The sequence below is a fragment of the Lepisosteus oculatus genome, chromosome 3 (assembly GCF_040954835.1).
Source record: "Lepisosteus oculatus isolate fLepOcu1 chromosome 3, fLepOcu1.hap2, whole genome shotgun sequence".
NCBI lineage: Eukaryota > Metazoa > Chordata > Actinopteri > Semionotiformes > Lepisosteidae > Lepisosteus > Lepisosteus oculatus.
In genome coordinates this window covers 47,386,623-47,410,530 of record NC_090698.1, presented here as the reverse complement: position 1 = coordinate 47,410,530, position 23,908 = coordinate 47,386,623, and the positions used below count along the sequence as shown (strand labels likewise).

The 23,908-nt window shown below is 34.9% G+C and overlaps 1 protein-coding gene across 2 annotated transcripts in view; it reads right to left on the bottom strand.

Annotated features, from left to right (window-relative positions):
• Positions 1 to 11,786, bottom strand: part of rab3c (RAB3C, member RAS oncogene family) — a 53,854-nt gene extending 42,068 nt beyond the window's left edge. Inside the window, exons 1-2 of one of the 2 annotated variants that reach the window (XM_006626811.3) lie at positions 11,549 to 11,786; positions 6,967 to 7,194 (exon numbers count right to left, since the gene is read on the bottom strand). In XM_006626811.3, coding sequence (XP_006626874.1) covers positions 6,967 to 7,194; positions 11,549 to 11,566 — 246 coding nt within the window. In that variant the 5' untranslated portion in view covers positions 11,567 to 11,786. Of the gene's footprint in view, positions 1 to 6,966; positions 7,195 to 10,919; positions 11,064 to 11,548 lie in introns of those variants that run through there. The other variant, XM_006626810.3, reaches the window with a different exon arrangement.
• Positions 11,787 to 23,908: the final 12,122 nt, after the last annotated feature.

Here is a 23,908-nt window from a genome sequence, read left to right as displayed (position 1 = left end):
GATTAGCCCCATATTGATTTACATTTTTGCGTGTCCTGACATGCATTTTGAACCAACAGGAAAAAAAACTGACTAAGGCAATGAGTCAAAACTTCAAGCACTAGAGCAAAAAGAGCACGCAGACAACTAGTCAACACGATGCAGTCTATGGAGACATGTTCTGTTCTTTTCTGAGGTACCATGGCAGCAACTGCTGACAGCACTTATTCACAGTTCCTTGTCTGAAAAACAGGTCCAATTTATTTGGTTAGTAACTTCATAATGCACACATTTTCAGAATCCACTTCTTTGTGTATTGCTTTGATCATTTATTGTTGGAGGAGCAAATGCAAGACAAGCAGTAAGAAACTGGTATTTGTTTTGTTTCGTATAGCACCAATACTGTACATTGCTGAAGATAATTTTTTTTGTTTGTTTTTTTTCAACATATCTGCAAAACCATGCATTTAATAATAACATGTACTAGCATTACCACGTTTTACCAGCGTCACCCATTTCTGAGACATTTAAATTATATTTAGGCAGCAACACATAAAGCTATTGATGGCACTTTACAAGAGGAAAACAACATTTGTGTATTTTTCCCTTTATATGTTACATGTAAACTATATTAAATAATTAGATTGCATTTTGGAATTGTTCTGTTCTATATAATACTGTATATGTGATGTATTTAGCTATGATAGATAAAACTAACATGCACTTTTCCAGTGATGACGAATTCTAAAATATCACTTTTTGTAAATCACATGAAATCATTAATGGCAGCTGTGAAGTAAATACAATCTTGGTCAACATTTTTGAAGGAGAAAAAAACAATGCTGTTTTCCTATAGAAGTGCAAGAGTTTACACTGTATATACAGTACGTACAAATCATAAACATTTTCCCTTAACATGAAAACTGTCATCCCTTAAATTATAATCTAATTCAGAAAGTGCATTGCCTTTTTAATCAAATGCAAATGAAGGGTGACTCATAATATTAGTCAATATAATCATCTTTCACTTCAAGACTGATTTGTCAATAGTTTTAAAACAGTAATATGGTCTGTGGATTGAAAGTACACTGCAGTTCTATTAATCTATTCTTAAATTCTACTTCACAGAAGACGTGCAAGTTCATATTAAATAATTACAGGTGTTTGGAATAATACTTTTCATGAATTATTAATTAAAGTTATATTTTAGGTATTATTTACGTACTGAAATATTTAGAAATGCAGCATTTTCTTTGCCTCTTTTTCTGCTTTCTACTTTGCATTTCAACACATCATGCACTTCAGTTTCATGATAACATGTAATTACAAAATAACTTTAAAAATGCATCTTAAATAAAGTAAGGGTCTCTTGCTCGGTCATGTTTCAAAATCATTAATGCTAGATTTTCCACACTTGGTTGGTATTGAAATTACATCTTTTGTCACCTCATTTTTTATTTTGTATACAGTATGTGACGGAAAATAATAGCTTAAACTTCTATTCATTACTGAAGCAAAATCTATAATTTCAATAGCTTTGAAACTGCAGGAATAGACAGAAGCTATTAACATTTAATGAATAAGCTTGTGCTCTCAGGTCCTTAACATATTTTCCAAAGCATTGCAACAATATCTATGTCATCTATGGACCAAACAGATATCCTATCACTGGTCTACCTAACAGATAAATCTTGAGGTCTTATGCATTAAGGACTAAATAATGGAATAGATTGTTACTTATGTCTTTTAATTAGCTTTACATTTGCCTTTTTTACTGCTTCCACACATTGTCTAAAAGATATAAATGATGTGTCAACATAAATGCCAACTAAGTATTTCTCATAAGAATTCCATTCACCTCAGCATTTACGCAATGTTAATTGGATTGTTTAACACTATACTTGCCAATATTGCTACATATGTTGTCTGCATGTTGGCTGACCAGTTTTAAATTATACCTGGATTTAAAAAAAAATTTCTTTGGAGCTTCAGTCTCACAATCATCCTATTTTGGTATCATCTGTAAACTTCACAAGTTTACTGTGTCAGAAGAAGTCATTAATATAAATTAGGAAAAGCAGAAGTCTTAATACAAATCCCTGTGATACCCATTGCTAATTACACCACCTCAATTTTCTATTTTCTATTTTCGGTTTTCTAAGCACCTCCTTGAATGCCTACAAGAGAACCTTGAGAAACTTTATCAATTTTCTTTTAAATTTTATACATCTAAATATACCAAACTATATCTTCAGTAACACAATTAGCACAAATGCATTTTCAAAGACCTCTTAATTAAGCATGACTTATCTGTTGTACTGTAAATCCAGACTATCCCTGGAGTTCTATTTCGATATAATTTATGATTTTGTCACCATTTTGTTTTGAATGTTTTTAAATAAAATGCCTGCATTAAAAGAATCAAAGAATCTTGAAGAATCAATACAAAAATTGATCCCAAATTTCTGGCATATCAATATACAATGTGCTAATTATAAGAATGACAGATAATGTCTGCTAGTATGTACTGTATACCTTGCATGTTTGTGAATGCTTTTGACATTAATTATTACACAAAATATTGAAATAATGAAATACAGCCTAATTGAATTACCTCAACCCCCAAAAATCTCTTCATTAAACAAACCAAAAGTCAATGACATTGCATTTTATATATGCAGTTCATTATGCTACCCATTCAGGAGCATATGGCATTTCAGCTTTAATCTGCAAGTGATTAATTGTTCTTTGTGGAAATGCTGAGTCCAGTTTATCTAAATTACATTAAAACCCCTTAAAGATGCAACTTCAAAATGTTTAAAATGCTTTATTGGGGCTTTTATTCAAAATAGCAGTAATTTATCAGAAACTCATGAGGACTTTAATTATGCTACAAATCATATCTGAATGTTTCCAATGCCGTATACAGAACATAAAGGTTAATTATATGATTTAAATAGTAAATGCTGTATTAATATTTCCTCACATATTTCGGCAGGGAGAAATATATAATTTAAACTATTCTTACATTAGTGAACTAAACATTGCTGTAAGAAATAATAATTCACTTTATGGCATCACTTTGTAGGGTACTTGCAACTCTGTCATGACTGTACAGGACAGACGGTTTTATATTTTTTTTTAGAGTCTCATAGAAAGAGTACAATGAGTCAGTAAAAATTAGCATCCACTGATGAGTTACTCAGAAATGGAAGATCTTAGCTGACGTTCAGGAGGGATGATGACAACCAAGTGTTTTCCCCTAGATCATCATATTCATTCCCGGTTTCATTTCTCAAACTACAGTATATTTAATACACAAACTCTCTCTTTTCATATTTCACCTCACACATCGCAGCTCATCCACCTTTGTATAGGTAGCTTCCCCTTGGTTAAACCCTCACTCTGATTGGGGGTCTGAGACTCCTTGTCCTACTGTACATCCAGGGGCTGGTCTTCAGACAAGCGTATTAAACCAAATTTCACTACACCTAAATACTGAATAGATCTATTCAAACACCTATAATTATTGGATGCCATCTTTTCAGTTGTGTTTTGGTGATGCCCAAGGTCATCTGAAACATCATTAACTTTGAAGATACAATTTTCAAGATTCAATAATGCTTTGTAAGACATAAAAATATATGAATATACAACACAATCCTATATTCTCTTTTTAATTGTTTTCCTTTAGATAGTCATTAAAGCGTAGTACACACTACACCACAAAGAGAAGGTATACAAAAAATAAAATTCTATAAATAATGCTAATTTATTTCCTTTTCTTCTTTTTCCATGTGTGTGTATTGGGGGAGGGGTTCACTCACTAGTGCAATCATAGGCTGATGCAACTCAGTGTGACCGTTGCTTGTTAATGCCTGATGCAATATCAGCCACAGTAAGTCTCCTGCAGTCATTGAGAAATAATGTTACTGTATCTAATAATAATAATGTTATCATTCAATTTTAAGGTTATCTGGGATAATCTTAAAATTTAATAAAAAGCCAGCCAATGGGAATTATATATTCGGTATAAAGCATTTGATGAAGAAAAGGGTTAATTTTATGGTGACAATCTTATATATTGGACTGCAGTGAAAACAATGCTTCAGAAATTTTGCAGCACACATCTCTTTTCACTGAAGTAAAATGTTTCTAACGTTTAGACCAGTTTATTAATTTTGTTTCTCTGGACATAAAATATTGTGCACAAATGTGTCTGAAAACATTACACACCACAGAATAAAATATAAATGTGGTGTGCCTGTGTACACATTTAGTATTTTGTAAGTTCTTAAATTATTCTTTATATTCCTAATTAACTACAGTACCACTGAAAGGAACAATAATTGCTCTAGTAAAGGTAGGCCTACAATTAAATGTATTTATTTCTTTTTATGCCATTTTCGTTAAATTGCTTTACTAACACATCTCTGTTAATTGGTTTGGTTTATAAGTTTAGAAACAGTCAACAGACAAGGTCTCAGCATAATCAATGACAAACTGTTCAATTGCTTCAAGTTCCATGTCTGAGTAGTAAGGATCAGAATTATTTCCAAGGCAATAATGTTGATCATGATCACACTGCCCTTTCACCAAGATTCAAAGACACCTGCACAGAATACGGTCAAGAGCTTGTAAAATGAAATAAATATAATTAGAAACACTTTGATGGAAAGAATAAAACCTCCCTTCCTTTTTCACAGCTCCTGCAGGGTTCAGCATTTCTGCAGCATTGAGTCTGACATTCTACACAAAGCCCTTAATATGTTGAGTTTACATTGGCAGGGGATATCCCTCGCACACCACTGAGAAAAAAAAAACCCTTCACTATAGAAGCCACAGGAAGAATGTCCACACGCACAACCACATCCCACCAGTGTTCTTCTTTGGTTCACAGAATGTCACTTCAGTGGAAACCATTTTCTGCCAGAACTCTTTTCCTTTTCTAAACTGTCCACAGCTATCAATCAGACCAGGCACTTTATGTTGTTAGAGAAACTGCACATACTTCCAACAGCACACACACTCTTGGTCCATCTGGCCACTTCAGGATCACCTAGAGGGCATCACGCTTGGCCAGTCACTCATTACGTTTAGTGTAGTGCTTCACCATTTCCATCAGGGAAACGACTCTCCAATTACTGTATTTCGAGTTTCATCACTGAGTAGCCAGGATCATGACCGCACTGACTGCTCTGTTTGTCCTCAGTATCATCATCTGTATCTGAGCTCTTTACTTCAATTAATCCTTCATGAAACCAATAAATTACTTAACTATAACCCTTGCAGTTTTTTTGTTTACTCAAAAGGTTACAGATTTTTAAGTTACTTAAGAAATGCAATAGGCAATAGGTAATCTCCTTTTTTACTGAAAATTAAAGAGTTGGAATTAAGCCTGTATGGGGGTTTTATTATTACATTTATTGCTCAGGTGGAACAAAAACCAACAGTGTTCTGGTCCCCAGAATCAGGATTGGGGAACCCCCAAATTTTGACTTGCTGCCTTTCACACCTCAATCTATAATCAGTTCCTCACACTGCCATCTAATCATCCTCAATTTAACCACCTGATCCCCACTTTCCCTTCTTTTATCTTTTGTTTGCTCCACCCCATCTATCTTTCTCTTATATCTCCATTCTTTCACACTTTCACACATTGTGTTGTACTCTTTTTTTTCTATTTATAACATGACAACCAACCTGTACTTCTTCCTTAACGTCTTCCTTAACATTAATAATAGATGGGAGTTTCATTAAAAATTGATTGATTTATTGATTTTTGAGTTTCATGATAAACTGTTCCCTGGTTGCATCACCCCTCACTCCACACTGCAAATGAAAAGGAACTCTCTCTGTCTCTAGAGACACCCATTCAGAGCTCTTGGACATAGCTGGCCTTCCATTACATTTCAGTATTTTAAAAGGTTCGTGAAAAAGAACACTTCAACTGGCCTCTTATCTCTGTGACATTCCTTTAAATTAATGACTTCATAAAAAATGGCAGCATTTGTATCGTTATTGAGAACTTTTTCTGAGCTTCAGTCAGCTATTGATTCAAGGGATTCTTGCTTTGGGAAAGGGGGCTGAGTATGAGATTCACTCATACTGTAAAAATCACTCTCTCAAACAAGACCTCAATAAAGTTCAAGAAAAAAAACTGAGTAATTTATAATATGTTTATTATAAATTATAGTATATTCTTATACTTGATTTTATAGTATACTGTATATTATACTGGAATTATACATGTATTTCTGAAATCCAAGACTGCCCATCTCTAATTGGCTTCAATTCTCAGACAAAATGTAATAGCATAAAATACTGACTAGATGTGTTCCTCTACAGATTCTAGATATTTCATTCACTTTTCTGATTGAATACAGTTATCCTAAATTTGTACTTTCCAATTAATAACTAACATTCTTTTTATTCTGTATTTCACTTTTTAAAAGGATCATACTTTGTATTTACTTTAAAAGTCAACTTTCTCCATTTAGACTTACATTATAATATATTCAGTATACTCTTCAAACCATTAGCATTTGATTCGGATTTTATTCATAAATGATATATATATATTTTAAATGGAAATAAAAACATGTACAGTACACATGCCTTCAGTTACCAATTCCTCAAAAGCCTTACAGAATACAAAATCTCATTTGCCTCTGTTTTTTGGGAGAACCAAACTGAAATGAAGGGCACATTTGAGATTAAATTCATTTCCCAATCTTAATAACTTTCAATAGATCACTGCTGATTCATTGTTTAATATAGAGTGTGCCATTTTGTCTGTGCACCATATAAAGCTTTCATATTTAATAAGACCATCAACATGACTATATTTGCTCCAGCATCTTCACAGACCCTTCATTTCACTAATATTGAATATTGAAATGTTAATAAGGATTTAAGAGACCTCTCTACCTCTGCACCTTTCGATAAGTAGGCTGATCTTGAATATAGTCCAGTTTGTTAACTTACCCAGATTTGCAGTTTAATCCTTTTGTCATTCTTATAGACAGTTTTCACTTTGAAATCAATACCCACAGTGCTGACAAAGGCAGAGGTGAAAGAGTCATCAGCGTAGCGGAAAAGAAAAGAGGTTTTTCCCACACTGCTATTGCCAATGATAAGCAGTTTAAACATGTAATCAAAGTTCTGGTCAGATGTCTCCTTCTGGCCAAATTTAGCATCTTGGGCAGCAGCCATCTGTAAAATGAAAAGAAAACAGATGAATAAATGTCTGCTGTCCAAAAATCACACACATCCCTTACATAGTAGTTTTCTGAGCATACTCCATTATGCCAGTGCAAATTTAGGAAATGCTTATTGTTAGCATAAAAGTATGTAAAGTTATACTTAAATATCTTTCCTGTGTTTAACTTTATTTTCAGAATGACATTTTCCATTTTCTGTCCTTCTTTCACTGTGTTTCAAACCTTATTTTATTCAAAATGTAAATTTCATAGCTTCAGAAAAACAATTCTGATGCTAGACCACAGTAATCAAATTCTAGAGTGCCTGTTTTATTAAATAAAACATCTGTACATTCAGAATGGGAAACATTACATCAGCCATGCCAGTGTTTTACATTGACATATAAACATGCATTTAGAAAGACCTTCACTGGCTACACCATAAATTACAAGGTAGATAATATATTTATAGAGTTGAAAAAGCAACAAGTTGCAAATGTTTGAGAGTATATACAAAATCCAATTAGTTTTACCAAACAGCATTCAAAGACACAATCCTAAAATACTGGATATGTGCTGTAGTTAATCATAAATCACATACTTAAGCTGCAGCTTGATTTTCAATATTGCTGAAATCTGTATGCTGTAATTAAATGTGCCCAAGACACGTTTTACCAAAGCAATGCTAAAGACTAGACAATATTTCTAATTACAGTTATAGTTCTACCTTTTGCATGTGTAATGGCTCAGAATTTAACACTGGTCATTAAATTTTCCATTCTAATTTCTGGTTCAGATTATTTGGAATTTATCCATTCATTATCTAAAAAAAGAAAGTGACATTCACTAAGGTAAGAGCACATGTGTCAAATAAAATGGTTGCTCATGAAAAAAAACTCTTTGGACTGGATCATTAAATTATGCACGCTCCAATACAGACAAACATGGCTGCAAATAAAATTTGTCCATTTCTAAATAATGTATCATGTCAGAGAATCCAACATAAGGTGAACCTGCAAATTTTAAAATCAAAATGCAGGTCTGATAAGAGCGTTCATGTAGCTCAGTTGACAACTTTCTGGACAATGGAGTGTAGAGTCCACAAAAAAAAACATTTATTTATATATATTCCCAAATCAGAAGACATGACTGTCATCATTTAATTGAACTGCATTTTATCAACAAAACTAAGAATGTGAACAGATCCTTGCTTCCTTACTGGGGAGGGCTAACCTCTCAATTTCTTTTAGTTCTAAATAGCTAACAGGTCGGGTAGCCTGTAAACATACAGTATCTCCACAAATGTTAGTCGATAGTTTACACATACTGAATGAAGACCGGGATAAATGGCTGACCAGATGTCATAAATGTTGACCTAGAAGTGTCATCCAATGACAATCTAATGACATTTCCTTGTGTTAATACTGTGTAATAAATTGAAACCAGGTGTGCACACCGAGGATAAAAACTCCAGTCATCACAGGCCTCAGGGTGTTCTGTTTTTTGTTTTGTTTTTTATGCCACCTGGACTCTCGATTATCTACAGTAAACAGCTTAATTATTTGCTGAACTGAGCCAATGTAACAATTTTTCTGCCACATCTTTAGAAACAGAACGTACAAAATTTCAGTTGGAATTTCTTTTCATCTCTGATGTTAGAGTCTCCATGCTATTGTCAATAAAATAGCAGTGCTGGATCAGAGAGCCATAGAGATACGGAGATACACGTTCATAACTTCCTGGATGGATTACTGCAACTCTTCATTTGCTGGTCTATCCTTTACTAAATTTGTTCAAAATCTGTTCAAAAAGCAGCTGTGAGAGGTGTTTTTTTAAAAAAACTAGACACAATCAATAATTGGACCAGTTTTCATACATTAAATGTAGTTTTAATATTTACACTGGTTACCCATTTATTCATATTTTTAAAAATGCAGTAGTTAAAACTCTTAATGCTTGAGAACACACACATTTTAGGAGCTACTTGTTTCATATATTCCTGTATGTTCTCTGAGGTCTGCAAACACTGACTTTCCTGTTGTTACAGAGTCCCCACCTGAAATCAGGTGGAGCTACAATTGTTTACTGAAATGCTTCCCATCAATAGAATTCTATTGCACTTTATATTAGTCAGGCAGGAAGCATGAAATATTAAAAAAAAGGTGAAAACATTTTTATTTGAACATGGTTTTATTCAATTTTATTGTTTTTTTTTTGCAGTTGCTGTTTTTCAGCTTTATCTCTATGCGGCATTTTGGGATGCTTTGATATGAAGAGTGCTGTATAAAAATAAACGACTCCTGCAATATTTGCTCTGCTGGATTGTAGTCATCTTCTGTATATTTGATTTTATATGTATTTTTTTGTGTTTTAAACATTGTTGTAAGACCACATTAATGCAGGTAAAATATTTTACAATTTACTCAGATTGACAGTATGCAAAGCCCTGGCACATTTTTTTATATGTGATTAGTCAAATTGCTTACAGAAGACAATGAGCTATGATAAAGTTATCCAAGTGATATGCAAATATTCTGCTTTAAATACTGAATCCACTCTTATGACTGTAAGCTACCCAGATTCCAAAAATTAAATAGATGCACCCCAGCAGAAGTAGCTCTCAATGTTATCACAAACGAGCCTGACAATATCACAATCACAATCACAAACAATATCACAAACAGATAGCTGGATCAACAGACAAATCTGATGGTTTAAGAAGTACCAGTTTTAAGTCAAAATGCATTGTCATTCAGTGAAAAGTAGAGTAGTCTACAAAAGAAACCAGTACTTCACCTTTCATAACAATTTTGTTAAGTAGCTACTAAGTGTAGCATTTAATATCCCACATTAAGGTGACATCTGGACATCACTCAGAGACTTGATTCAGGATCTGTCTATAATTTTTAAGTTTCAGTATCGAAATTGAGCATCCCCCAATCTATCATTCAAATGTTACTCCTAAAATATTCAATAAACATACTGTATAACTCAGTGTATTTGAATTGTTATAGATTTTGTAATACAATATAGAAAACGCGACATACAAACTATGAGATTTGTAACGTGAAACATTCATTTTAAAAGGCTTGGAAGTATTTGCAATATCATTTAAATTGTACTTTCAATTTCAGAAAAGAATAAAACTAATGAAATAACTGATCGTATTTCACACAGAAATCTTTCAATGTTTTACGACCATCAATTGAATAAGAATTGAAGGTTGGAATTGTACCATAAATATTCTTACAGAATATATGAAGTCTTCGTGTAAATGTCAACATCCGATTTAATTGCTCTACATGCGGTTCCCCATTTTTGCGGGTCGTTTCTGCTTATATAAAATAGGCAAATCATATAATCTCACCACCACCCCCTCCAAATAAATACAGAAAAATACATGCATCATTTGAAATCGTGTTGTTTATATATCATTTGGTTTAGTTTACAACGATTTCAATAATTATCGTCATTGCATTCATTAAACGTTATTCCGGCATAAAACGACGCTGAAATGGCATTACAACAGGAGCTATGGACTTGCACGTCGTAAGAATATGCCTTTCGTTGGCTTGTTTATACTTTCTACTACTTACCACCCCCTACACATATAAAGGGTAATAAATTAGTGGTAATTAATTTTGGATTTTTGTGTGCTACGGATTCTACCCATTACAAATAAGAAAAACTTACATAGTCGTTTATATGTTTTTAAAAATACATGCGAAATGTACAGACCTGCATAGGTGCTTCGTGTCTCATGTTGCCAATGACTTTAGTGATCTCTGGATTCTGTAATAATGCTATTATTAACACTCCAAGGATGCTCTCCCAATGCCTCCCTAACCTCTGCAAATCAGCACTGGAACTGTCCTCTCCTCACAATCCCAACGGGCACGCGCTTAGTCGCGTGCGCACGCACCAGGAACATTTCATTAACAGATGTTCTCTGGGGTTTGTAGTCTTTTAGCTCAAATGACAACCAACGCTCTGCACAATTACTAATTTGGGTAAAACTACATTATTCGGCATGCAATGCATTGATAATTGCCAGGTAGATTTAGAGCCATGGAAGAGCTTTATCTTAATGAACGGAGCCATATTTCTAATAAATCGTATTTGTATCTGGCGGACTAATTTAATAAAAAAAAATATTCTATTTTTTTCCCAAACCTGTACATCAAAAAGGCGTAAACCAATTACATTTCTTGAAGCATTCTAATGTAAAGACATACCCTTATTTTAACAGCATGACTTTTCTACAGAAGTGGTGACAGATTTATTTTCTTCGTACAAAAAAAAAAGAATGAACTTTTACTTATGCATGCAGTTTATAGTTAGTTTTCCATATGCAGATTATGCCTTACCTTTCCGTATAGTTCCATGTGTGTTATAAGTGAAGTTGAGCGGTGTTGTATTTATTGGCAGCGTTCTGTAGACCACTTTCACGATTATATATGTCCTTTCTACAATTAAACATAAGGATTTTGGTGATACTTAGTGAAAACGTACAAATGCTTTAATAGTCTACATGCACTCTGCAGTCGACTCTTGCGAGCAAATCAATCGCCGGCAACAGCACGAGTAAAGAAGAGGGCGCATGACAGACATCCTGTGCAAACACGGAGAGAGGAGACGGCTGGAGCGGAGGTGCTTAAATGTTTGGAATTAATTAAATGTGGGGAATAAAAACAGCTTTATAAAGATATTTAAAAATGTACTGTTTTCTTCCTAAATAAATAGTACGCGTGACTGAGTCACACGGTGACAATCACTGAAGTATGCTAATCAATTACAAAACTTTATAAACAATACAGTATAGGACGTAATATTAAATAGGCAATTACTGTAATTTAACAGTAGTACAATGCGGTGTAGCTCTTTTATTATTGAAAAGGTCTATTGTGTATAATATTTATATTCCGTATTGGAATGTACATAAACATGTGGTCAACACCAAACCTAGCTATCGGTTTATTTGATAATTTAAGGTGGCGAGGTGATTAGCACTGCTTCTTATAACGTCAATGACTGGAGTCGATTCCAGCCTTCAGTTCCTTTGTTGCGCCTGTGTGTCCTCCCTGTTATAGCATGGGTTTTCACGGCTTTCTCCGGTTTCATTTCACTTCTCTAAAACATGAGAGGTTGACTGGTGTCCCTGGGAAACCCTCCAGCTTCCATAAGGACAGCAGATGGGCTGCCCTCCTCCACTCTTGTTCATGAATGGAGCTACTGTGTCCAAAGCTTACAAATGATGGTGTTATATTCCATGTCCATCTGAAGTCAGAGAAGGCCATTTGGATTGTCTAATCTGTATGATTTCTAGCACCTCATTTATTTGAGGCTCTAGTCCAGCCCTTGCTGGCTTGTTCCATACTTCCACAACCCTTTGCGTAAAGAGGAGCCTCCTGTTTAAAAACGCACGTCCACATAGCTTCCACTTGTGTCCTCAGGTTCGTGTTTCACTGCTGATTCTGAAGTGCATTGGGTTGACTTTTTCAACACCTGTGAGGTTTTTAAATACTTGACTAAGGACCCCTCATATCCTTCTCAGTTGAAGGCTACAAACGCGCAGTTAGTTTAGCATTCTGTTAATCCTGGAGGTACAGTATAGCTGATTCCAGAGCTGCAATATGTTTTTTTGAGTGGTTACCAAAATTGTAAAAACTCAAATGTGGTCTTACAGGTGCAGTGTATAATTTAACATATAATAACATCATTGGATTTTAATTTTTAGCCTTAACCCATTGCAATATCTTCTTGTAATAGGAACAAACCTCTGATTATGATTCCCCCGCTTCACTGACTGAACCTTGCTTATCTGTCTATAGAAGGTAACCAGAGCACATGTCAAAACCACACATATACAGTACATAGGAGCCTAAGCAAAGTCACACCAACAGGCTGGAATTGGACAGAGGAACTTAGAGCTTTAATGCCTTAGTTATAACCATCATGCCTCCCACAGCTAACAAGAGGAAGCTTAGAACATTCATTGCTGAGGCTGATGTTAATGTTTAATTTTTCTCAAATAAACTCAAATAACCAAGACCTTTGAACAACCATCAGGAAAAAAATAATTTTCATACTATCATTAAGTCACTCATGCATCTGTTGTTAAACATACTAAACAGTTTATTACTTGGCAAGAGTACTGCAAATTAAACATTTTTGCATACAGTAGTGTACAGTACTGTATGTACAGTATATAGAGCAATTTTTGTTTTAAATACTGGAATACCACATTGGCTGAGGTAATGAACCTTCCTCTTTATCATTAATTAGGAAGAATGTCTTGGTGTGGTAACCTTTTTGCTAGGCTAAATGTACAGAATGAAGTATGAGCTGGTGTATGAAGTGTCTGATAAATCAATTTGGGATACTTTTAGATTTACAGAGCCTCTCAAGAGCTTAAATGTTGAGGGCACCTGTCCCAGTCCCTACAACCATAATATCAAGCCAGGCTCATAACCCCAGTTGTACAGCTTTTATTAAAAAATGGGAAGGAACTACAGTATTAGTCTGCCATTACACTTAAATATCACTGTCAGTTGTACATATATGAACCAGAAAACTGCTGTCTGTTGAGGGGTGCAATATCTAGATATAAAAGTGAAGCAGAATTGATCAATATTGTTTTCCCTCCGTAGTCCTTCCATACATACAGTAACTCAAAACTGAATTAGACCCACGGATTCTCAAGTGGAAACTTGATTAACTGAAATGAATCAATTTAGATTTCTGGACATCCTCAATGTCTTAAAACTTGAAATTATTTTTTTTCCTTCTGTTTTAATGCAAAAATATTTTAGAGATTTAGAGACATTTCATTCTTTGTGACTAATTCTAGGTCTGTCAATCCTTCTGCATTGCAGATGTATGTGTATTGCTACTTTAAATCTGCATATGCATGCAATATGAACGCTTAAGAATGTTGTTTTGTACTGTGTGCTGCACTCCCATTAGAGATGGTTCTAAATCAACATATAAATCAGTTCTCCTTTCCTTTAATGGCTCAATGGAAAATGTGCCCTTTTGGAAATCTGTTTGAAGCCAGAAATGAAGAATAAAGGTTTCGGATTTAATTTGTGAAAATGTTGAATCCCACAAGAAGTGTCTTAGTTTCAAGTAGTAGCATTCATTCTGTGGACAGACAAAATTGTTCTGGACAGCTACTGTAATGCTCAAACATGCTAGGCCAATATACTGTATCTATTTCTAGATTCATTATACATATGTAAAGTTTATACACAGATAAACTCCCTGGAGATATATTATTGCCAATCTTCTTTTGACTATCATAAAAAGTTCTTTATCATACATTTCCATCACCATTGTTACTGTAGTTCATGATGATATTCTGTATCTCATGAACACAAAAAAATGAGAAAGAAAAGAATTGCTAGAAAATTATTCATATGTTATAATACATTTGAAAAACAAGGTGTACTTTTAAAGATTCATACTGTACAATGAAATTTTAATCACAATTGAGGCACAGGCAGAGAAATGTAAAACGTATTATAAAGAGAAATAGAAAAAATGTTTTTCTGACTATTAACAAATAAGACTGGGACTCAAAAACACATGTACAGAAAGTCATATATCTGATATTGGGGTTTGTGTTCTCATTTCTTGCTAACAGGTACTGTAAGTCAGTAAGCCTGCATCTCCGAATATTTTTTGTATTATTTTTATTCCTAATAAAATCAGCCTTTTAATAAAACATAGCAGTTTTGACTTGAGTTCACACAGATCAACCTCACCACTATCTTAAATTCAGGTTGTTAAGCTTTGGGTTAATTATCATATTACCGTGATCGTATTTTCAGAAGATACAGTCATTTAAGGGTTAGTACAATGATGACCACTAGATCACAAGACCCATTTTATACCTTCCCTTGATGTTTCAATAACATCTAGGACACATGGTTTGGGTCTTGTGTTCGGATGTGCTTACAACTGGGTCTAAAGTTTAGTCACATATGGTTTTCTCCTAGAATACATAGAGTACATGATTAACTGGAGATTAAGAAAATTCCCCAAAACCATCTGATCCTCACACAACAGTCAAAAGGCTCTCAAAACATTTATATTTTTTGACTGTTTTGTCTAACAAGAGCTTTTTAACAGAAGATGAAGAAAAATTAATACTTTAAACATACAGTATGATAGATTTTCTGTCTATTTTGATGTCCCTGATTTAGTTTGATTTGTATTTTTTTTCTGAGACTGAATGTTGTTTGAATTTGTGGGAGTGGGTTGTTTGTTGTTTGTTTACTGCATGGACTTGGACTTTCACTGAAAAGATGATGCAAGGCTTTTTACACAGATGAACTGAATTGACATTACACCACATAAGAGAGTATTGACAAGTCAAGTTCTAACCTCATTTTTCTGACATTTAACAGCCTTTTGTTATGTCGTATCCCAGATGGAGTTCTGCTTTGAATGAATCAGATTAATATGAAGAAGCCATCTGGTCTTGCATTGCAAATAGAGACCAATTAGTCAGATGATAGTAAATTACCTGTTTCATCAAAATTTCAAATGATTCAAAACCACATTGCTGGAACAGTTTGTTCCCTGGATTACCATCAAAGCAAAAAAAACATTAGAAGTTTCAGTCCAAATGTCTAACTACTGACATTTTACATTCTACATTTTACATTCATTTTACATTCTACATTGTATGGGCGACAGGGCCTTCTCCTGCTATGCCCCCAAGCTCTGGAACTCTTTGCCCAAGGATATTAGAGAGTCACCTTCTCTAAACTCCTTCAAATCCAGACTCAAAACCTTCTTCTTCAGAAAAGCCTTTATTTAACTGGCTCCATTCTTCACCCCTCTGCTCTTCTTAATACCATCTTCCACGGTCTCCTCTATTATTATTGTTGTATTGTTGTAATTATTGTGTCCTATCTTGTGAAATTTTCTTATTTATTGTTGTAGTCTTCTTATTTATTGTTTATTGTCATCCTGTAAAGCGCTTTGAGAAGCCACCTTTAAAGGCACTATATAAAATAAAGTTTATTATTATTATTTATTATTATTTTAAGTTTCAGAACTAACCAAAAAACTAAAATAAATATTAAAAAGTATTTATCACCTGAATGATGCAGATGGGACAGCATACGGTATTAAAATGGCCTTTAACACATCTATTTCACAGCTCTTAGATCTTGGGATTATTTCCAGCCATTGGTGCCTTCTAGAGTTTGTATGGGCTTTTCGTGAGGTATTGGCTTTTAGCAGATGTCTCCATAAAACATGTTTACTGGTTTTTGTATCTCTCCATTGTCCCTTATTGTGTGTACCTTTTATCTAAATCCATATTGTCTAAGGCATAGATCTACCTTGTTCCAAGGTATCCATGATAGGTTCTGTATTTACCCTCTTCCACACAGTTTAATAACAGCATAAGTGGTTCTCTGCTAACAGATGGACCACTCAGATCGAATTCTTACAAAAAGACACTTCCACTTCCAGATTTCTTACTTGTTGATCAAATGGATGGATAAAGGGTAATTAAATGTGTATTATAAGAGTTTAATGAAAACCAAATTTCTGTTTAAAATGAACAAAACAAAATAACACAGTAGACTGCAAGCTTTCTATTTCTCAAAAATACATTGTGAATTTAAATTTATAATGAGAATGAAAACATACCTGTCACTTTATGCATGTATTTTTCTAAACATATAGTATATACATTTAAAGTATTGATTTAAGAGTTTTTGGTGTCATTTTGATCAATTTTGATTAATCGATCATTCATGACTGACCATGATATTCTCAAGTGACTTTGACTGTTATACTGTATAAGCACTACATTTCCTCAGTACTGAGAGAGATGTTTTGGGACAAGTGATGAAGTAACTTGTTGATTGTAGAGTGTTTTGTTGAATGTCAAGCCTGGATATGATCATGAAAATTGGATAACATGAGCAGACACCTAAACTCAGCTGTAGCACTTAGACCAATCAGATAGTTATACTTGATGATGTTTGATGATGAATTTGCATTATTCTTGTTGAACACCACCAGTGTCCTATGATTTCCTTCTGTCCCTCAAATCATTTGCTGTTTAGCTTTTTAAAAACATACAATTGGTTGGCTGACAGTGCATAAATTCATTTTGTAATACTCGTTTTCTGTACACAAATGCCAAAATAAAGCATAGTATGGGAAGATTCAAACTTCCAGAGTGACAGAACAGTTGAATAAATGGAATAATGCACTTTAAGAGTTTTCAACATATCATATTAGGAGATAAATGGATGTTGCACATTTGGAGGATATTGATTACAGCTGAAAGAAAAAGATTTTGGTTCCAATAATAGAAACCATACTTTTCTGTGCAAATCAAAGATTTTCACTTCAGGCTCACAATGGCAGTAGTAATCTCTCAAGATCCAAACAATAATGGTGGAAAGTTTTGTGTAGCTCTGAGATTTGCAACCAGATGATGAAGTTCTGAAACCAAATATAAAAACAAGTGGTAGCAATGCGACTCTCCTAACAAGCAGTTACAGTACCTCATCTCTCAGGCACTGGTAAGTATGTGAACAACAGATTTTTCTTGCACTTCCTGCACACATAATGACTGACAGTGTTGCTGTAGACCTACAGTTTTGACAATCCTATTCCAATTCACTGAAAATAATCAGATTCAAGAACAATTTCTTTTGAAGACCTGACATGCAGAACCGGAGAGGGAATTGATAAAATTACAGAAATGCTTGAGCAGTATGACACAGCTACATTATAACGGCAAATATTAAGAAATATGGGGACTTTTTTGTCACGGATGTCGGAAAGGACAAACCATGGAGAGGCAGGAGAGCGATTAAGACCCTATGCGTAGTGGCGAGACGGGGGTTAGCCCGGGCTCAGCTGTTCAGGAAATGCCGTATAGAAACCGATTCCTTCAGGCCAAGACCAAGGCCAAGGAATGACCTGGTGCTAGGCTGGTCTCAGGGCAACTGAACATCAATGCTGAGTGAGTGACAGAGCAGAAGCAGGAAATAAATAGGCTACACAACAAGACACACCAGAAAGACATGAATAATCACAGGGAACTAGGAACAGAAGGAAAATAGAGTTACATTTTTAACACTTAGATCGCTCCTGTTTCTGAAGGGCCACTGTGTCCTCTGATTCTCATTCCACCCGGGACCCTGAATGGTTTGACTTGACTCAGTTATTCAATTAGTTTAATTTATTTTATTGTTTCATGAAATAAAGTTATTCATATTATAGTTTCACTGTTTTAAAGTCTTTACTCATCGAGAATTTTAAGTGACCTATTAAACCTGATAGATGACAGCCCTTCAGAACCAGATGTGACTATCACTACCTGACACAATGCAACTAGATTAGTTCATACTTGGCCAAACACTAAGAGACATAACCTCACACTTTTCATTGTGCTCAGCACGAGTTATGAGGATTTCAAAAGTCACAATAATCAAGCAGTGTTAAAAGGAGCAAGACTGTACAATAAGGAAAGACACAAAATAACAATCAAAATGCAACAGTAAGCAGAATAGTAATAGTAGGTGCACCTACTTTATATCCACAACCTTCCCAGAGGTGAACGAAGAAATAGTAACAAGAGGCTCATTTTTGGCAGGAGGATGGTATACCATCTCTTACCTACAGTACTGTACAGAGTCTAGTCATCTTCAAGCCAAGAAGAACCCTTCGATGCCATTGGGTTACTAGTACTCATCACATAAATTCCCCAGCCCCAGGTTATCAGCATCCCAAAAGCCACTTTCTTCAGCATGTGAGTGTAACAGATAAAAAAAATGTAAAATGTGCACATATTAATATGCTGTTTTCTCTACAGTGATGTCAGTGTGTGAAATATTAAAAAAGAGTTCTTGCTGACCTTTATATTTTTCACAGCTTTCTAGTATGTGATATGATTTTTCATCTGTCACACATTTAATTAAATTCTCAAGCTTAGGTATTCATTTAAACTGAAAATATTTTTCTTCCATTGTATACAGCGCATATGGCCATGGATAAATGTTTGTGTCTCAGATTTCAATGAAATATTATCTAATGCATGCTTAAGAGATGTGCATAAATATTTTATATGTATATGATACAGTAAGTCTTCAAAGTATTGCAATACTTATTTTCAGAACAATTTCAAAATTATTTTCAGCCACAAAGAAAAATATGAGAAAGTTAAAAGCAAATATTTGTCTTTGTCTATTAACACCTTTATTTGATTTTTTTAGTTTTAGAATTTAAAGAGAAATAAAAAGCTAAAATAACAACATCATGTAAGAACATGTTTTCAAATACAGATAGTATGTTTTTCTTTTTTTCTTGACAATCTTATTTATTTTCATAATTTTAGGACAACTCATAACACTTTTTCTTCCTGGTGTAATGATGAGTTTATATAATTAATTACAGTATGCGTGTTTCCTATGATGTAATAATATCAGCATGAATAAGTTACCATGAATGAAAGGGTAATTTGTCTTCACCAATACAGCTTAGTTAAAATCTGTTCTTTCATTTTGTGTTATTTAGAAAAAATATATTTGTTCTTTTTATTATATATAAGCTACTATGATAACTGAATATAATATTAGCATTACACATTCCTTTCTTGTCTGTGGGTTTACTTGTACACTTCTAAGCATATAGCAATGACTCACCATAATTATTATGTGGTGTCTCTTTCAAAAGTGAAAAAAAAACACCTCCACTCAGTTTTTCAACCGCTTTTGATTCCACACCTTCGTTTCCGTTCCCAATAAACACTAGGCACCATCCGAGGCACATTGTATCAGTGGATTTTGCACAGTTGCACATTCTACAAGATGTCAAGCCAGTAAATGGAGAGCTGCCGTGGGTCAAGCAATATGCCATATTAGCTGCAGATAGACCGGGAGTGCTTTAATAATGAGGTAGAGAGGTATCATGCCTTCGAACTTTCATCTATACCAGCCTGAACTTCAAGCATCTTGAATTTTTTACTATAGACACACATTGCATCAGAGTAGTCACACTATTCCTTGGGCTGTTTTATAGGTCCTATAAAACAATTAAAATGTGTTCCATATCAGTTGTACACACTTTTATGCATCTATATGTCATATTTCATCATCAGAAAGACATTATTTTGTTATATAGGAACAAGTAATAGGTTTATTCCATGCTGAAAAAAAAGAAGAAAGAGAACACAACGTTTCGGCCGTGGAGCCTAGACTGATTGAACAAAGAACACCAGAGAAGACCCAGTACACTGGCAATGTTGGTCAGGTATCACTGTCTCCAGTATCTTCCCTGGAATTCTGCCCAGGTCTGACAAGAACTTGGTAGTCTGTTTACAGATGGTGATCCATTCTTGTCCACACCTCACCCCCGGGTGTGACTAGAGGAACTTGAGTTAAGAGGTCTTCCACCTGGAAGGCATTCTTGATGAAGCGTACTAGGCCTGGGTCTACCGACCATGATGGAGGCATCTCTATCCCTGTCCTCTACAAAACATCCACTCAGATTCCTCTGAGCAGGAGAAAGGAACACAAATGAACAGCATGGCAATTATATCAGCCACATCACATTGGTCTGCCTCCCACATGTCTTTGTACAAGAAAACCAATGAATGGATCAGAGGTTTCCTCCTCTAGAAGCTGCAAACATGATCAAGTGGTCTTCTGGGAGTAAGGCGCCAGAAGAGCAGAATGGTTCACACTCAATGGAAAACTCCAGGCAGGCACCAGACATGAAAACTGGTTTCTGCTTCAGCATTGTTTTCCACAGGACTGCCCACAATACACGGCTCAGGAAAGGGGTGCCTTGCCCGCAGAATGGAGGTCGAGTGGGCAGTAGAGGAACTGTGACAAACAAGCTGTGTGAGTTCACCCAGCAGGAAGAGGGGAAGGTCGCAGAAGGGTCTTAATTAATTGTGTCTTGTATACTACATCTGTGATGGCAGAGCACTGATTTTCAGTGCAGTTCTTAAGGTCAGAGCCCTCTTACAGGTACATGGACTACAGGTATATGGTGTATGGGGCAATCAAGGTCCTTCAGCTACTCAGCAGGAGTGGCAAAGTGCAGTTAAAGAGAATTGATGGTCACATGCCCTTCCTCATCCCCCACTCTCCAATGTGTCAGTGGAAACTGAGAGTTCTCAGAGCTTTCTGTTGGCTGCCTGCTTCTTAATGCCTCCATTTCTTCTGCTGCTGAGGGGCTGGCTGGCTCAACCCTAGCTGTGCCAAGCAATTAAAAAGCTGTGCTCTTCAGTTTTTTTTTCTAAACTGTGGCCAAACCTGGAAGTTATGCTGAGGAAAGATGACACTTTAATGTTAACAATTTGGTGTATGGCTACACTGTAAGTATGACATTGTGAGAAATTACTATTAATAAATATTGGTGCTTAATTTCTGCATGCAGCAAACATTTAATAATGTAAATGTTTCTCAAACCCTGGTGAATGAACAGCTGAACAATGTTATGGACATGACCAGGAGAATAATTTCATAATTATTAATAAAAGCATATACAGTTTAAGAAGCTGTATCATAAACTGTATGTAACAAAAATAACCATTTAAAATCCAATTTGGTTGTGCTAACAACACATAAAGGTTGTTTTTTATTTATCTAATTGCCTTTGATAACAGATTTATTCAATTAATTTGATCAAATAAAAAAACAGCTGAAGCCATCAGCATTCTGTAACAACGTAATATTGATAAATAATAATGAAAACAGCCTATCCATATCTTTATTGGTTTTTGTTATTACAAAGATCCTCGATAATGTTATACACCTGCTGCATACTGTGTGGGTATATATTAAATGAATACGCCAAACTATATATAATTATGTCAAAACAATTATACACCTGACTGTGGTCAAATGATAGTTAGACCTTATACAGTATGTTGATTGAGGAATACAATAAGTTTCATAGGAACGTTATAATCCAATAAGTCACAACACATCTGGTGTACTTTACAGATACTATTGATTTTAGATCATGGTTATTTAATTTGACACAAGTTAATTAACATCAGACAATGTCATACATACTGTATAATGTATCAAATTTGTTGATAAAGTTTAGAGAACAGAGCCCAATGACACATTACATTTTTATTACTGTCTCTGGAACATAATGTTGTAAAATCAGCACATAATATGTTGTCCTCAATTACACTCAGTAATATTTTAAAATATTAAATGCTTGCATTTTAAAATAAGGACACAAGTTCTTTTAATTAAATTTACTTTAAGACTCCATCTGTTTTTAAATTTAATTTCAGTTGAATCACAAATTGCTAGACTCAGATATCCCAAAACAAATCAGTAGCTACACAAAGCTGTAAACAACATTTTCTAGAGACAATGTCCCCAGCCAAAAACAAAACAAACTGAATGTGAATCATCTCTGCTTGTGAAGAACACAATGGAAATTTCATTCTCCTCTGGAAAGTCATATACTGTATATGTAATTCTTTTTTTGGTTTGTGTGCTTGCTTGTATGAATAAAAACTAAAAAGGTAGTACACGTACAAAAATATTTTTGTTCGAACTCTGTATCTCCATTTCTCTGTGGGTTTACTATTCAAGCACAATCCTCCCTGATAAGTTGATAGTGTAGTTTCTTCATTTTCAGGTCAGGCGAGTACAGAAATTAATTGGAAACAAACCATGGCGCCTTCAGGAGTAGAAACAGTTTTTCGTATGGCTTAGTGGATCACCAACCTCCAGCCAGTGGAAATGAGACAGAAGACAATTCAGGCAATGGCTCCACAAATCCTTTTCTACTTCAGGCGCTTCACAACACTAAATGGTGCCTTTGGTACAGTATTTAATTAATACATGAGAAATTACAAATGAGAAGCTGCTGGGTCCATCATGTTCATTTGCTTGTAGCTCATTGTCCCAAGGATCTTGCCAAGACAAATGCTGAAGAATTCCAAGTAATGATATTTACCAAAATTGCTGGGCATTCTGCTCCCAACATACAGTATATAACCATGGATGTGAAAGATGCTTTCACAGATGATTTCAGTCCAAAATGTTCTTCCTCTTGATTTCCACTTGTGTCCCTGCCTCACAAATCCCAGTTTAAATACAAACTGGTTTCTGTATTGATGTATCCAGGTATTTTAAACATCTTAATGGGGTCCTTATTGCAGCACATTTAAAACAGAAACCTTTTTAGGCTTTTGCTTCTAACTTGAATTTTTGTCTCTGTTAGAGATAGTTTAGAGAAGCATTTAAGAACGGATTTTCTGTCTTGGTGTTGAGTTGGTAGAGGTAATCCTTTTTGGTGCTTTATTTTTCTTTTGTGGTACAACTTATCTAGTTTCGGGAGGTGGTAAGTTGTACATTCGCTAATTAGAATAACCACATAGGCATGTTTTTGTGCTCTGATAAAATAACACGACTGGCAAACGTTGTATTCACAGAATAGTGAGGTGATCTTTTTTGACAGATTTTTAATTTTCTGAGCAATGTATTGTAACGACCACGGGGTTTGGTACAGAATGGAGCAGGCGTAGAACTCAAGAAAGGAGGTTGAACAACACATTTCTGAACCAGAGCCGGGGAAAAGTACACACCCAGGGGCAGGTGGTCACAGCGCTGCACCTACAGTACACTAACACAGACACGGAAGGGACCAGCCCACCTCACAGTCCCCGCCCCCCTATGTACAGCCCGGGTACTCCCCCCCAAGTCCCGCCC